General features: G+C 32.5%; 1 protein-coding gene across 2 annotated transcripts in view; it reads left to right on the forward strand.

Annotated features, from left to right (window-relative positions):
- LOC106467340 (synaptogenesis protein syg-2-like) overlaps window positions 1–18,448 on the forward strand; it is a 110,515-nt gene that overhangs the window by 88,378 nt on the left and 3,689 nt on the right. The window contains exons 5-7 of one of the 2 annotated variants that reach the window (XM_022396196.1): window positions 9,250–9,457; window positions 15,154–15,281; window positions 16,070–16,301. In XM_022396196.1, coding sequence (XP_022251904.1) covers window positions 9,250–9,457; window positions 15,154–15,281; window positions 16,070–16,301 — 568 coding nt within the window. The remainder of the gene's footprint in view (window positions 1–9,249; window positions 9,458–15,153; window positions 15,282–16,069; window positions 16,302–18,448) is intronic. The other variant, XM_022396203.1, reaches the window with a different exon arrangement.

An 18,448-nucleotide genomic window follows, 5' to 3' on the forward strand; every position in this document is an offset into this window, starting at 1 on the left:
ATCGTCTGCTTTCCAATATCTGGTAAAAACAAATAATCGTTATTTCTCATTTTGACATTGTTGGGAGGAACCTTTTGTTTAAACATTCTAAAATAACCTTAGGATATTTGATGGAATTCATTAATATTTTCTATCTCTTTGTGAAAAAAAACTCGTATTTACTAGTTGACTTGTATGCTCGATAAACAGGTTTTTCTTTAAAAATAAGGGAATAAAAGTTAAAATATAGTCCTGTAAATGTCTTTCTTGTGGGAAACTTCATATTCAATTTTTTCATCATTATTTTTAACAAGTGAATCTAAGAAGGAAGTTTATGTGTTTATGAATAGTGCAATAGTTTATTTTTAATTTTTCTTATTTATTGCATTACATACTAAATAAAATGATTATACTCTATGTCTCAGAAAAGTGTACGATAAATCCGTTCATAAGTTTCGTGTGAATAACTCAAAGCGTCTACTAGCCTAACTTATCTATGAATACAAATCTCCGATCGTTATGAAAAACATTAGACAAAATTAGCTAGCAAGTTTGACTTACATGTTTTGTTTGGTTATATTTTGTTCCAGTAAAAAAATTTTGTTTATGAAATAGACGAAAACACGATAAATGCATTTAAATTTATTAAGGACTTGAAACACAAAGTCGTCTTTATGTAGATAAGTATAATAATAATTATTGTGATACAATGAATGTCAATTGCATAATACGCTTACATTAACATATGTTCCGAAATGTTTTTGCACTCCCGCTAATAATACCAGATAATCATTCTAGATATTATAAAATACTGTTTATTAAAATCAATGTGAAGAATTTTGTTTTATCACATTTTCACTGCTAATTATTTGTAAACTAGTTGAGATTAGCATTACGTGTTTCATTTGAACTCATCAAATATTATATGATGTTAAGGCCTTGTTTTATAGTTACCTACTTTTGGTTAAGTGACTTAAAACCTAATATTTTACAGTGTGGGGATACTATAACTGAAGCCAAGCATTAATATTTGGTTTATTTTGAACTTCGAGTCATCACCGCCAACTTTTGGGTTACTTTTTACAATAGTGGGATTGACCGTCACCTTGTAATTTCGAGCATGTTGGAGGGACGGGGATTCGAACCCGCAACCTTCAGATTGCGAGTCAAGCGCCCTAATCACCTGGCCATGCCGGGCCAAGAATTAATAAAGGGAGATTCTTTTTTACACTTAGGCATTCTGCATTACAAATTCACACATTTCTACACTTTACTCTTTCTTATTCCAAATTTTATACAGAAGGTTAATTATATTTTGTCATAACACTGTTTTAGGTTCCATAAGGTCCTGTGCTATCCTTCAAACTACTTCTTTCATATTGGTCGGATGGCGATAATTACGCACTATTACTCGACACCAAACTAATTTGAAGGGTACGAGGGATGGGGTGGAGGTCGATAACAGATCTTCAAAATTTTTCCACTCTATGTGGACGTTCGTTTCAAAGAGCAAGTGTAATCAAACCAAAGGCACAAAATCCCCTTGAAGCTGCTGTAGTGACGAGTTTCACGATTATGTGGTCTAACTGGATTAACGCGATTCCATTGTCTTTGACTATTTTCCTCAAGAAATCAACCTTGGTTTTAAGATTTCGACAAAATATTATGAACATTGGTTTTTGATTCTTTCTCAACTTCATATTTATGTTTATCGGTTTCAGGAGATGTATTCGGTTTATCACAATGACTTCTTCGCGTTGGAGATTTATCATTCATAACCACAGTCTTCATTGTAGGGTTGGGGAAATTTGAGGAAATTGCTCTTGAATTGATTAGTTTCTAAGACCGTAACTATCCTCAATACTCTACTTAAAAGTTTTTCTACTTCTGTGAAGAATTCCCCCCCAAGTAGCATAGCGGTATGTCTGCGGACTTACAACGCTAGAATCCGGGTTTCGATATCCTGTGGTGGGCAGATCACATATAGCCCATTGTGTAGCTTTGTGCTTAACTTAGAACAAACAAATTTCTGTGAACTTCCCCACAGTGGTTCAGCGGCAGATCCCACGTTTACAACGTTGAAATTTGAGTTTCGATACAACTCGATATATGAATATATCTTTGGGCTACTTATCCGTAGCTGTATTGTATTGTCGAACCCTGGGGATTTCACCGTAACTCAAATATTTTGAAGTTAAAGATTACCTGTGGCAATACTTCAATGCATGAGCATGCGCCCATTATTATTCGAACATGTTATTAACTCTCTGTACATAATCTGATTACAGAATAAAATACAATATATTAACTTATTAGTTCAATGCCACTAAATCAATTTACTCTTAAGAACTGATGATTTGCAGCACTTTTTTTTTAAAACAAAACGTAAAATGTGTATTTCGTATGGTCCAATAATCTGAGCCAATTTATTTTAATTGAACAATTGAGCAGAAAAGAGCGCAAATTCTTGCAAAACTAAACATTTTTTTACCTTGCATAATACCTAAGCTTGTGAAGCAGCCACGTACGATATTACATCATAATATCACTGACAATAATCTTAATATTATTTTTATTTACTGATCCCATACTGACTATTAGTACAAAGTAGTCTGTCAGTGGGTCAGCCGTAAATATACGGACGTACAAAGTTAAAAACCGGGAATCAATTATCTGTGAAGGACAGATCACGAATAAATCCATTGTGTGGCCTTGCGCTAAAACAAAACAAACAATCAAGTAAGAAGCGAAGAATAGTATTTCAGCTGTTTTATATCAGTAATTTATGAAACATCAAGTTTTATGTTGTATAAAACCTAAATTGGTGAAGCATAAACCGTTGATCGATAGGTGTTATGATCTTACATCCCAATTATACTTTACCGTATCCAGATTTACTGTATCTTCGAGAAACGGGCCGTATGTGGCTTAGTAGTAAGTGTACGGCACTATTGTCCCAAGGCTTCGTGGCAAAAAATATTTTATCGAATTTTATGAAAAACTGCTCTTAAGGCTATCTCCGCTAGCTGCCCTAATTTTGAACTGATACACTAGATGGAAAGCAGCTACTCAACATCCTCAATTGTAGACTCTTTGGCTACTCTTTACCGAAGAAAAGTGGGATTCACCATCACATAGTAACGCCTCCCTTCCACCATCCCCCGTTTCAATACTGCGACCCACAGATTGCAACTCAAGCCCCATAACCACTAGACCAGGTAGAAAGAAACATATAAAAGTTACATCTATACACATACACACATATAGATGGGTGTGTGTTATAAGACTAGCGATAAAATTCCGCTACTTGATTAGAATAACCCAAGAGTTGCCAGTTAGATTCCTTCCCTGTAGTCTAAGAGCCGGATAACGTACATACAACTTGTGAAAATTCCATATATAATCTGACTGTAATCACCGCACAAATTACTTTAATAAAATTTATAAACAAATATTTTTTCCATGCCTTAAAGTAATTATATTCCTACATTTTAGGGTATATTACTCTGAACTTATTTAAAAGTCATGTGTTTTTCGTATACGTTTATACATTTCTGTGAAATCATTTCATTAGAGATATTCGAAAACAACTGTTATGCTTTCAACAGCTACATGAAGACTACAGTGCTTTGGCCGCACTTAAGCTTCTAGTCTATGTTGTATATGTATGCGTTTGTTGACATATTGTATAATTTACATCTGGTCGTCACCAATCCAAGCACACATTGTTCCACAAAGAATTTATAAATGTATTTCGAGAATATTTATCTGTTAGTAAATTAATGAATCCGTACACAGTCCAACGAAAATACTGTGACTAATTTATTCCTCTTTCCAAGTATATTTTTCCACATCTGCGTTTGACTATTGCCTTTAACATTATGTTTGAATACCATTGCTCTCGCGATACATCTCGTACAATTGCTTGCGTGCACTGGCTGTACAAAAGTATAACTTTGTTTGTAAATAATAAACCCTATTCAACTTTTGCTGGAATATAATTAGACGTATTAATTATAGAAATAAACAACCAAATAACGCTAAACTTGGCGCTAATGGTAATTTATTCCTAGGATTAATAAATGTTGGTTTCTCCGAGAATACAATGTTATCTTCTTTGGGTTTACACCAAAGTATTAGCTATAATAGTTTCTGAACTAAAAAATCTAAATAATACACAGAACGAAGTAAAATACATATATTTATGACATTTCTTTGTATCAGAATCTTAAATTGTATTAGTAGATACAATTTGTAGAACTTGTGTTAATATAACTCCTCTACTAAAAAAACTCAAATATTTTCTCAGTTATAAGATATATTGTTGTATAAGACGAGTTAGCCTACATACTAAGAAAGCTCTTTACTACTAATAAGATTACCATTATGTCAACAAAAAAACAACAACAACATATTGTCTATTATTTAATAGCAACAAGATAATGTCCCAATGAAATTTAGGACAATATCAAAACTAATAAGTTAAGCTGGACCTATAACAAATTTCATTTGTATTTTTTGTAAGAAATAAAATAGACATTGCTGAATTGAAAACTGATTAAGCTGTCGAAGCAAGGTGGTTCATTAGCCCTAATAAGTGTGATGAAAATCACGATAGCCCAAGGATGCGTTTTATCATATTATTCTTAATTCAGTCTTTACATTTTAAAGGTGCGTTAACATTAATGTTTCATATCTAGCATGTCCAAGAGGAGTTTTGTTGAAGATGTAGTGAAGTAGGATTTTAGACTTTTCAAAAAAAAACAAGTTCATATCGTTAAATATTATTTAATATCATACAGTCAGTGATGAACTAAGCTTGGTTTTATATAGTCCAACTTGTCAAGAAACTGTATTGTCTAACATATGTTATTAAATTTCGCAAACCTTTTTATCCGACCAGTAGCTCTAACGAAATCTCCTGTACACAAAGATACAACATAATTCTTCGTCTGTTGTAAAGATAAAAGAAGTGATTTTTTTATGAACAAAACAATGATAAGTGCTCGAATGAAAAGATGGTATTAACAGGAGCACAACCACTCGAGAGGACAAAAGTAAGGAAATTCGCCCACCCTCACGAACATGTCTAACAGTTCCTCTCAGTTTAATCGGAGATAAAAACCCTCAACATAATAAAGGTTTCAAATCATTTCTCACATTATATCATTAGAGACACCATTTTTCTGAAAAACATCGTAAAATTCTCACATTTGCAAAGTAGCGTGACAATCAGTTGAGAGGCTTATTTATAAGTGATCACTTTCAGTACAATATAATTAAATACAAAGAAAGCATCTACAGTAGATTAGAGAAGAGAAGTTCGTTGCATAGCAAACAATCTCAGAAAGCTGATTCGGAGCTAAATGGATCGCAGTAAAAGGCAGGATATAGTTATTTGAAGATCAAACATTTTATTTTCAAGAAAATCTATCACTGGTGCTGTATAGGTTAGTGAAACTTTCGTGCGAATAGCTGTTAAACAAATTTGGTGCAACCTTAGTGCCAATAGTTGTTAAACACATTTGGGGCAACTTTTCCTGTTTAAATACACAAGAAAACACTTAGATAAAATCAGGTATAGATCTATTAACTTAAACCTCTCATTAAATTTATTTTTGTTATATGATCCATATAATTATCAGGATAAAACTCATTTGCTTTCAGTCCAAAATCTCGTGTAATACTCGGATAAAAAACTACAACATAAAATGGCGCTAAGAGATGACTTAGTTACACTTTTTTAAGCAATTGATTTGCTGCAAAATCTTTATTATATTTGAAAATAATCTACACTTTCTTTCGAAATAAAAGGTTTCAAAACATCTTCCAATCAATTTCTCAGCTGTTCGGTAATTTTATTTTGCCTCTAGCAATAGGGCGGCTTTACATATTCATAAAGTTTGGCAACCAAATATATTCTGATTTACCTGATGATGACAAAACCTTGTCGAAACGTTGTACATTTGCTGTTATGTTAAACTTATATTAAAGTTTTTCTTCATTACCCATTCCAGCCGTCTCCAGCCATTATTATATTCTGATTTTTTCTCCCTAAGAATTATCCGATATTTACTCTTATGCTGTTTTAGTATCACATAAAATTTGCCAACTTATGTTGAGTCAAAATAAGATTTATTTCATTCTCAGTAAAAAACTTCTAAAAGGAAAACCATATATTTTATACTTCTCTTTTATGTAATTTATGTAAGAATCCACATCCGCAACAGATATTTTCTTATCCTGATTACCATATTAAGATAATCCTATTACAACCATTACAATCAAATCTCTGTATTTATCATTTTCTAAATAATACTATAATATCTTCTCAAGGTTTTCTTTCTACATTAAAAATATTATGTTTTATTCCATATAACAATCACACGTTTCATATAATCTTATTTCAAATCAAGTCTAATTCCGAAATGATTCGATCCGGTAGCTTAAAAGTTAACTTTATCTTAGTAAAAGAGTCACCCCATCCTTATTTTGATGGAAAACTCATTCAATCTTACTTTATAATAAATTCATATATATCTTCTTAATTTGAAATTTATTAGGTTTATTACTTAATAATTCCTCATTTCACATGCCCAGTTTCATTCTGATCTAAAATCCTCTTAGTACATTTCAAATCTTCAAATGTCTAACCGGATAAATTACAAGTTGTTTGTTGTTTTTTTCTGCTTCCTGAATCTTCGTATGAAATAATAAAGTTTGGATAAAGGGAAAGGCTTAAAATTTTGTTATATATACAAGTATAACGTAAGTTGTTTCCTGTATACTTTTTATCATATTTAATTCAGATTGTTTAAACAATCTTTTAAGACCACAATTCCAGTTTTATGGCTTTGTTATAATTGAAATCTGAAATTGCAAAGCTCGGTCATGCAGAACATATTCATAGCCACGTATACCTAAAAGACAAAATACAACCATTAAACCATATCTGAACCCAGATAAGATCTTAAAATTAGATGTTCCTGTATAAAATGTTTTAAGGGGATTTTCGTGTAAGATAGGGGATTTCAAAATCCTTTTTCAGTCTGAAAACAGATGCAAACTTCTGCTATTTACCTCGTGTTTTTTAAGTTCAAGTACTCTCAGTTCAGGTATTTATTTGATATATCCAGTGAAAAATCTGTTTAGCATAAGTTAATACTGTGAGCCTATATCAACTCTATAAAAATATGAATTAAAACAAATTCGAAAGGATGTTTTTATGCAAAGCTAAATAAGGACTATCTTCACACCCCTGTCCCTAATTTTGAACTGATAGATCTGGGAAAAGGCAGTTAGTCAACAGCACCAACCATCGCATCCATGGGTTATCCTTATCTTGCAGAATAGTGGAATTTCGTGATCACTGTTATAATGCACTCGAGGTCCCAAAGCGCGGGGCACGTTTTTGCAACAACGGGAAGCGAACCCCGAATCTTCAAATTCACATTCCGAGCATGCAAATCATTGGGGAATACCTAGTCTAAAAGTTGTGAAGATTCACGGTTTTTACCTGGTTGAAATCACATACATTATGGTAATTAAATAGCATGCTATGGAATTTGGAATAAATAAATTGTAGGATTATAACGGATTGGATGAATCTCGGTATTTAGCATGCCAATTGATTGATCGGAAAGTCAAAGGATCGGGGAATAATATGCCCTTGAATACATTTCACACTTTCATCTGTGGGGATGTCATCAGGCAGGAGGTATAGATGGCTCGGATTATTCATCGAAATGGTATTTTAAATATCTCCTCAATAGGCCATCATAGCTTTACAATACTATACAGTGTTTCCTTTTATAACAATATATATGTAATGATTGAGTCACAAGTTCTGGGAATATCTGTAAATATCATAGCAAAAAGTTTGAATTTCTTGTTCTTCTTTCTTCTGCTTCTATTTTATTACATGATAACTCAAAAACCAGAACAGTGGTGTCAACCAATTTCACTGAGGTGGCATAGTTTCAAACGGAGTATCTGATTTTAAAAGTGTTGTTAATAACTAGTAACAACTTTAAAAAAACATAATTTTAGTGCTAGTTTTTTAGCAGAAATGTGGTATTCCTTTAAAAAGCTTAAGTACGGGAAGAAATAGGAATTACCAGCCAATAATAGATAAACAATAAATATTACAGTTGGAACTTCATTGTATTTAGAACTTGTTTATAAACACAACTTTACTATGTTTATTGAAACACTGCATTAAAAAACAAGCAAACAAGTAAAGAAACAGCTTTTCAAAAATTTGAAGTAAGTGTAAGGATGGCTAATATTAATCCTTCAAAAACAACTCAAACAAGAGAGGTGGGATGGCATTTGCATCAATCCTACATAATGGCACAAGCAACAATTAATATTTATCAATATATATATATAACTATTCAATCAGACTCTGCTGTTATGTAGGAGTGATGCAAATGCCATCCCACCTCTCTTGTTTGAGTTGCTTTTGAAGGATTGATATTAGCCATCCCTATATTTACTTCCAATTTTTGAAAAGTGGTTTCCTTACTTGTAATAAATATGATACACAATACCCTTAAATAAAGCCTCGGGTGCTGCTGACTTGTTTCCCTCTATCTGATAGAAGTGGGTATGCCTCTACCTTAGAGGAACTGTGACGCAACTGTTTAGTCTATCTGCCGCATAAAGTGACATTCAGGATGAAAATGTCAATTAAAAAAAAAATTGAGGCGATGTTGCGAGTCCAGCATAGACAACAATATTAATTATTTTTAGTTCCTTTGTTTTATGTTGTAGGCTTAGTTTCCTGAATTCTGTTTACGTTCAGTGTGCGGACACTAAGGGAACTATAGCTAGGCGCAATATTTACGATAATCTTTATTTGTAAGCAATTAGATCTTCACTGTAAAATAATCAGCTGGTATTATTGTAAAGACATTGTTTCGGATCCCTTTAATCTAATGTCGACTAAGCTATTGTAAGAGAGGGACTGAAAGTTTGTGTTTGTTCCCAGAATAATTGAAAATGTTAAGATCCTTTTATTGAGTTTAAACGAACCCAATTATTATATAATTGAAACCAAAGTGATTATGCTGGATCAATTCAGACTTTAAAAGTATTTATTTCTTCAAGACAATGATGAATTTTGATTTTCAAGTACTTATTATTAGAGTTTCGAGAAGTTTTGTCGAGAGCAAATCCTAAACTGTCCATAATTGGACTATAGTAGAATTTGAATGGCTCAAGAAAACTTGAAGTCAATACTTTACCTAAGTTTTCTAATTATTCCAGGTACAAAAGTCTTATCAAAAGATTATCCCTCCTTTGAAAAAAGGAAGCCTGTTTTTATCCAGGCTAGCCCTTAACTTCGTTGTTAAACCAACTCTCAGATGGCACAGTCCCACCCGTATACGTTGTACTTCAATGATTATTCAGGAGTACTCGAGGAGTGTGGAGGAAGTTTTCCTTAAGGGAGTGAAGTCAATTAACCTCTATCCAGGTAAGTCATCTAATCAATGATAATATGCTAATGGGAAAGCACGAAATTCTTAAAACAACTATATACTTTTGATTAATATTGATTTTATTTTATACTTGGGATTCAAAATTAAAGAGAGAAAAATGTATACAATTCACAAATTATAAAGGTTTTCATCGAGTAGCTTTGCTATCCTATTTATATTTATTAAAATCTGTGAAGAACACCATTACAAGCTATATGTATAGAAGAGATTGTTTGTATTGTCGCATATTTTTAAGCTTGTTCGGAGTAATAGAGAACATGCCCAGTTATATTTTTCCCCTCGCCAAAACTGCATTCGTAATTCTCATTGTTAGAGAAATAACTGTTGAACCACGAGCTAAGGCGTTTGTTATGGTCCACTACAAATAACTAGTTTGTAAATAACAGCAAAAGTTGCATTACTTCAACAATGCAGATCATTTTTAGGTTGAACGTTTGATAACGACGATCAAGGAAGACTGAGTTTTGAGAGGAAACTAAAGGAAAGGTAGGTGAGTAAGGAGGCAGATAAACAGAGGGAAAACTAAATTTGACCTTGTTACTCTCCTAGTTACTACATGTATTACACAAAAATAACATAATACTATAAAGTTGCTCTGCTTCCCAACAAATATATTAATGAATTACATTTTCTTTATTTGAGTGATCATATGTTATATTTATACAATCACCAGGTATGTTACTTCTGTGCTACCTTTCAGAGCTTAATTGTTGCTAGAAAGTAGAGAAAAATAACGTTCGCTCAGTGAGTCACCTGATGAAGTCGTTTAAATTGGTTATCAACTGAATGCCACTATTTGGTGTCTTTGGTCTTGCTTCTATATTCATACCTGTCTTCCTTACCTTAACTCTTCAGGTAAACCTTTAAAACCGGAATATTGATTGTGTCAATCGCAGGTAATAAAACCCAATTTTTTAGCGTTACAAGTCATCAGAGTTACCGCTGAGCTACGGAAGGGAGGAGGGGGCATAACTTTACTGTCAGACAAGGCGTTCGATAAGGGAAAGAACAATTAAGACTATATTTAAAATGCTACTTTCAAGCAACGAAACTTGAAAAATTCTACACTGTGTTGACGTATTTTTGGGTCTGTTGTTCTCTATAATTATATTATTAAAACAAAGGAAGCAAGAAATATTTTCTTGGCTTAGGTATGGTCAACGATAAAATACATTTTCTATCTGTTGTTGCTTACGCTTATCGACAGGGCTATGCAGAAGATCTGACTGTATGCTATGTTATGTTATTCTGTATTAGTTTGTATTGAAGGTTCACTGGCTTTTTAATCCTTTTACTAAATTTCCAAACCTTTTTTTATATGTTCTTATTAACGTAGAATAGAGAATTTCTAACTACTAGCTAATATAATTTGGAATTTATTTTATAATGAAAGGCATAAAAGAGAATAAAACATTTCAAAAATCTTAGAATATTAAACAAATTAAAAGCATATATATTTTTTTTTAAATTCCCAACGCTTCTCTTAATAAGGCTCTTTCAAATAAACTATTTAACTTATGCAAACAAGTTTAAAACTGAACCGTGAGACGTAAGATCAGATTTAAAAATAGAAAAAAAAATAGAATGCGAAATAACAATATTTTTGAGCTGTAATCAGTAAGTTACACGCGAAATAATTACAAAAATTACAGCAAAATATTAAAAAACTAATATGAGAAGTATTTGAAATAAAATTGCTTGATAACCTAAACAAAATGTGAATAGTATAATAAAAAATATACAAAGGGACAAACAAATGGACAATATTAATTCAGAAGGAAAAGTAGGTTTATCTTATAACCGTAGTTCCTATTAAATGTGAAATTTAAAAGTCCTAGTAAAAAAGTGCTTCTGTAAATTTTCTGTTCAGAAAATGATTTTTTTTTTTAGGATTTCACAGCTGAATATGAATATTGCAATCAACATTTCTTTCATGCTGAGAAATGAAGAATAATAGACCTTTAGAAAATAAAAAGAATATATTTAAAACCTTTGTTTCCTCAGATGCATTTTTCCAGGGTTCACATTCTAGCGGAGTGCATGTACGCTCAGATGTTTAAACCTCAAGAACTTTGTACAGATTTACTAAGTAGCATCTAGTTTAAACATAAAATATATGTGTATATATCCTTCAAATTTGTTTTGAAAACTTTCTTTTGTCATGAAATTATTACTTTTTTTGTTGTTCATCAGAAAGATTTATTTTATACATCTAGTTAGTTTCAAGTTGATTGGTATTTTTAGCATATTTCTTTTAGCTCATCGGAATATTTTGTCATCACATAACATACTCACTAAACCTAGCCCCCAGTAGCACAGTGGTATGTCTGCGGACTTACAAAACTAGAAACCGGGTTTCGATACCCGTGGTGGGCAGAGCACAGATAGCCCATTGTGTAGCTTCGTGCTTAACTTCAAACAAACATTAAACCTAAATAAGATTGTCTGGTGTCTTGTCATAGAATAAACTTTATTTAGACTTCAAAGAGATATCATATAACATAAAACATTTTCAGGAATGAAAAGAAAGCCTAAAGAAACTAAAAACATTTCTGGATCGTAGTTTTCACCTAATCTTCTGAACTTCCCATTAGGTTATTTAGTTCATTTCTGAGGAGCTCTGTGGAATCACATTCTCACAAAACCAAATATTAATGTTCTCATCGCTTTATTTACTCTACATTGACACAAGAAGTTTATAATCGGCTCTAACTAATGGTATTTTAACTTCCCCTGGAGCTATTTCCAAGTTTGTGCTTTATTAGTGATTGTTCAAACCACATGCTCTGACATAAAAGGATGGGGAAAAGGCTATAACAATAAAATCTAAGAAATGGAAACTCACAAAAACAAGGCAGGCTAATTATTTTCTAGAAGGATGGTGTTTTCTTAGCAAATAAACTGCATGGTTTGGAATGAGCAGAAAAATTCTAAAAAAAAAAAAAATGTGTATTGTTTACAGGCAAGACACAACTTGTTAAAATTTATGTTTGTGTAGTATGCTAAATAAGGATACCAAATAAGAAAATTTCATTTCTAAAATATTTAAAAAAAATAATTGTTTAAATAGCAAAAATTATTGTTTGCATTTAAATTTTGAAATCTGTGATGCACGTGTACACTTGACACTTAAAATGTGCTCACTAATTTACACAAGATTAAATGAGAAGCAAGGTTAATAGCTTGACATTTGCTATTCTATACATTCACTTAGAAAAATATTTAAATAGTGCCTAATATAACTACCATGATGTACTTACATCATAGTCTGTTGCATTTTGATTCGGTAATATTGGTGAACTGACTTACTATACCTCATAACTTGAAAAAGTTGTGCTGTAGGAAGTGCAATCCAGGAAGGCCCTGCAGTTACAGGTGGCACAACAGTGCCAGTAACTATTTTTAAGCATATTCAAAGAGAGATTTGGCTGTCTTCATCCGCACAGTTTCTATTTTATCCTATAGTTATTATCCTTTTATATATTTCCTATGACTACTTCGAACTTGGTGTTTTTTTACTTCATAGGTATCATTTTCTATTTTAATTTTTACTTTGTTAATATATTTTTATACTTGTTTTTCTGTTGTAATCCTCCTTAATTTATATTTATATTTGTAATTATTTTATTAATCTCATCTCGTTCTTCCTTTTCTTTCTCATCTTCTTTTAACTTTATGTCTCTTTCTTTCTTGATCTTTTAATTTTCTGTTGCTTTTTTTTTTCTCGATCATCTTTCCACTATTTCAATATTTCCATCAAATTTTCAATCTTACTTCGAGCACGTGTCGTCAGAATAATCCCTCTTCTTTCTCTTGTATTCTAATGGTTTGTATTGCTGGCTGGATTCTTAAAATTTCACAATTAGCAAAACCGACGTTTATTTTGTTAAAAACAAATTCAATATCTCACATCATTTAACTAAGCGATTAAATGAGTAATTAATGTATTGATTACTCGTTAACTATCTGTAAGCCTCTAGCCTCAATAAGACATTCTACATTAACTCTTTCTTAATATACATCTCAAGATATTTTACAAAATTTGACCATTCTAATCCTTTTAAGTTAAACACATTTAAAGACTGTAGCAAGCACTTGGAACAAGTTCTTTTAAAGGAATTATTGAATGACCATTCTAATCATTTTAAGTTAAACACATTTAAAGACTGTAGCAAGCACTTGGAACAAGTTCTCTTAAAGGAATTATTGAATGACCATTCTAATCATTTTAAATTAAACACATTTAAAGACTGTAACAAGCACTTGGAACAAGTTCTCTTAAGGGAATTATTGAATATTTTCATTTATTTTTTTTATTGAATATATACTTTGTATAATAATATGTAATATAATTAAATGTAAATTCATAAACAATCAAAAATAAACAAATAAAATTGCAGCCACAATACAAATATCCAATACAAGTGATAATGTGCGTCATTATGTAATTGAGCCCAGGTTTTAAGAGGTACTGGCGGAGGTAAGACACAAATTGCGTTGGAGGTACACCGTTCATCCAGTTTAACATTTTCACACTTCTGCATTTTCGGCCCTTCTGAATCAAAGCATGTCTAAAACAAAGTTTTGTTTCAATTTATACTTTCAAAGGTTTTCAGGTAAATGTTCGTCATCGTAAAGCATGGATATAATTTAGTAATTATATCGAAGCAACGAAGGAGAGATTCATAGATATCAATCATAGATAATGACAAACAAGTAGCTTTGGACTGTCGAATTTGTATTTCATAATATACACATTAGATATTGCTTAATTGTCGACTCTCATTGGAGAACTTTGTCTATGTATACACATATATATATATATATATATTATAATTAATTTCTGGCTTAATTAATAATCTAACAGAATTACGAATTGTTAAAATGTTAAATTCTAATATAAATGTTGAAAAAATGTGAAATTATCCTGATAAAAACAATCATGTAAGAAATAAAGCATAGCACGCTTTCGCGGCCCTGCATGGCCAGGTGGTTAGGGCGCTCAACTCGCAATCTAAGTGTCGCTGGTTCGAATCCCCGTCCCACCAAACATGTGGGGACATTATATTATGACGGCCAATCCCAGTATTCGTTGGTAAAAGAGTAGCCCAAGAGTTGGTGATTGGTGGTGATAACTAGCTGCCTTCCCTCTAGTCTTACACTGCTAAATTAGGGACGGCTAGTGCAGATAGCCCTCGTGTAGCTTTGCGCGAAATTCAAAACAAACAAAAACAGCACGCTTTCGTGAAAGAAATATATTATGGTTGAGAACGTAAGTCTCTTGTTTATGATTATAAACCAGATTACAAATATTTATGTTGTGTTTTGTGTTGTTGTTGTTTTTTTCTAGTGATAACGTCAACTAATATGAATCAGAAATTTTTGAAAAACTTCATGTTTTTTGTCATTCTAATAAAAACTATTTATACCCAAACTCTCTTCTCTTTTGTTTGTAGCATATTCAAACAAAACGAAAAATTATTTAATAATTAGATATAATTACTACAATAGTAACGAATTGTCTTCTGCATGTCTTTCATTTTAATCATTCTACAAAACTGAAATACACTGTATAATGCAGGTACTGACGTGGAATTTTTACTTGAAAACAATTATCTAAAACATAAGTTAATTTTTATCGCGATCATAATTTGAATCTTCTGTTTCTTAGCGAAAGGAGAGATACACATATCTGGCTTAAAGTCAACTTACGAGTTTGGTGATAAAATTGACGTCAACTGTTCTTCGTCAACATTTTCTAGTCCTCCTGTCCTGAGGTGGTACGTAAACGGAGAAGAGGTAGGAGATATTTGTATCACCTATAGGTTTGAACACAATATCTAAAAAGAACATTTTTGCTTCTGCTTCATATAAATTGCATAAGGCTGATCGTTCATATAGTTTCATAAATAACAGAACTTGGCACTAAAACGAACTAATGATTATCACACTTTAAAGTATTTATCAACCATAACTTCCCCCTTTAAATTGTATAACGTTACGAACATAATCATAAGTTTCATAGTTGATATGGTTTTACGTTAGTTGTAAGCAGTCAAAATATTCACTGTTCTTTTCTTGAATTTGGTTAAGTGAGATTTTGGTAAATTTAAAACTAATTACTCATTATCAATTTTAAGGATTTTCAAGGCATTTTTTTTTAGAAATGCTTTTGAAGAGAAGAGAAATTTTTCATTTATCAATTTAGTATGAAACATAAATCAGTCACTTGTTCCCGAAACCGTAAGACAAACCATTAGGTAATGAACGCCTTAAGTCTAAGGTGTTAAAAATATGTCAATAAGAGTGTACAACTTTTAAGTTTAATGTATGCTGTCTTATTTTCCTCCTTTTTTGTCTCCCAAAGCAACAGAAAAATTCCAAAATTTTCAACAAATTTAATGTTTCAGTGGAATGATGACACAAAGGTTACTGCTCTTCCCTAAACGACTAGACAATACAACTTTACCTAGAAATCCCTTCCCATCGATCTATAGAAGTTACGAAAAAGTTAGCTGTCTTTTTTCGTTACTTTTATTGCTTTGAGCAGCTCTCGTAGGAGGAATTTTCATGCTTCTTATTTCCAGATCATGTCTGACCAGCTACTTTTCTATCCAATCGCTGATTATGAGGATGGATATAAAACTGCTGTGTTAGGACTACGTTTTACAGTTAAAGAAAGTCATTTTCGCAACGAACAAATGCGGCTAAATTGTACAGCTACGTTCTCTATGATCATTGACAGAAGAGACGTGGAAACTGTAATAGGACTCAGCCAGCAATCTTCGGGACTACAGTTATCCGAAAAAAAGAAGAAAGGTTAGAAATACCAGCACTTTTTAGACTGTAAATCAGTACTTAATAAAAAAAAACTGTATAAGTACTTTATAGCAACATAATAATTACTAGATGCAAAAGGAAGCTCAAGTATTTGACAGATATACACCAAGATGTAAAAAAAGAATTAGAAATTAATAGAAACACAGTAGTAGTTAATAAAGAGCGGAAATGTAATTTACAAATAACACATTCATGGTTATTAACAAAAATACTTTAATAGCTAGCCATTCGGCAGAGCAAACAGCATTAATTAATTAAGCATTACAACAATGGATGAGCGATATAATTGGCCCGGCATGGCCAGGTGGATATGGAGGTCGACTCGCAATCTGCGGGTCGATGGTTCGAATCCCCGTCACACCAAACATGCTCGCCCTTTCAGCCGTGGGGGCGTTATAATGTGACGGTCAATCCCACTATTCGTTGATAAAAGAGTAGCCCAAGAGTTGGCGGTGGGTGGTGATGACTAGCTGCCTTCCCTCTAGACTTGCATTATTAAATTAGGGACGGCTAGCGCAGATAGCCCTCGTGTAGCTTTTCGCAAAATTAAAAAACAAACAAACAGATATATAATTAGTTGACTTTGTTTTAGAGCATAGCCACATTTGGCTACCTGTTGTGTCCACCACGGAAAATCGAACTCGAACCCCGGATTTTAGCAATTTAAGCTCATAAACTTCCCGCTGTTACACCGGGGGGGGGGGACAATTAGTTGAAAGAAAATATATTAGTATGTATTATAAAGAGACGTTAGTAGATGGCAAGAAAACGTTAAATAATTTCTTCAAATGCTTTTGTAAATGCCAGAGAATGAATCGTAAATTAGAAACCTAATAACACAAATATATTAACAGAATACACAAACAGCTGATGAAAAGCAACACAGTGTATTACAGAAAAAGCAGCAGTGTTGGTACAAGTGAAATATTGGCTCACAAATAGCACCACTCATTTGTCAGAAAACATCAGTAGTTCCAAATAATACAGCAGTAATTGACAGAAAAAATACTTTTACATAGAAAATGCATAAATAGTTGACAGAGAATAGCTCCAGCGTTGACAGAGAACACATCAATTGTTAACAGTAGTTGATAGAGAACGCATCAGTTGTTAACAGTAGTTGACAAAGAACACAACAGTAGCTACCGTACAACAAATTGATAGATAACAGAGATCTTATAAGCTCCTTATAGAAAACACAGCAGTAGTTGATATCTGACAATTCACTTGAGCACATCAGTTGTTGAAAGAATACAAAACACCAGCAGATTAACAGGGACTACACCAATAGCTGACAGTTGATATCTGACAATTCACTTGAGCACATCAGTTGTTGAAAGAATACAAAACACCAGCAGATTAAAAAGGACTACACCAATAGCTGACAGTTGATATCTGACATTTCACTTTAGCACATCAGTTGTTGAAAGAATACAAAACACCAGCAGATTAACAGGGACTACACCAATAGCTGACAGATAGCACACGATTAATTGACAGAAACTACAACGCTGAAGTGACAGACTAGAAGAAAGACAGCTAGCCAACAACACCCATCGCCAACTCGTGGGATACTTTTGTTAGAACGAAAAATCAGATATAGCCGCCACTTTTTTAACGCACCTTCAGTCCCAAAATGCAGAGTGCGATTTGCTGTTTCCTTTGGCGGTAACGGGACGCGAGCCACAGTACTTCAACCCCACAGACTTGGTTGCACTCGACCGTGTGACAGAGAATTGCATCATTATTTACGAACAAAACACAAGTAGTAGACTGAAAAACCAACAAAATAAAACAAGAGTACTTAACAGAAACACATGAATAACTGTAAGAAGGTTACTTTGTAGTTAGCATTGGATATCAAAAGTAAATGACGGAGGAAACTTCAGTAGTTCACACAAAAAATAACAAAAAACGTATGTGCAGCTAAAAGAAAATGCATGGTTAGGGTTAGTTAGCAGAAAACGTCCTTTATAGTTGACAAACGATACAAAATTAGTTATTTGAGAGCACGTGAATGATTGCCCACAAATATGTCGGCGACAGATTGAGAATCTTGAAACTGTTTTTAATCTGTTTGGTAAGAAAAACTGTACATGTAAATGAAAAAAAGGCGATAAAGTCTT

This window comes from Limulus polyphemus, unplaced genomic scaffold, assembly GCF_000517525.1.
Source record: "Limulus polyphemus unplaced genomic scaffold, Limulus_polyphemus-2.1.2 Scaffold79, whole genome shotgun sequence".
NCBI lineage: Eukaryota > Metazoa > Arthropoda > Merostomata > Xiphosura > Limulidae > Limulus > Limulus polyphemus.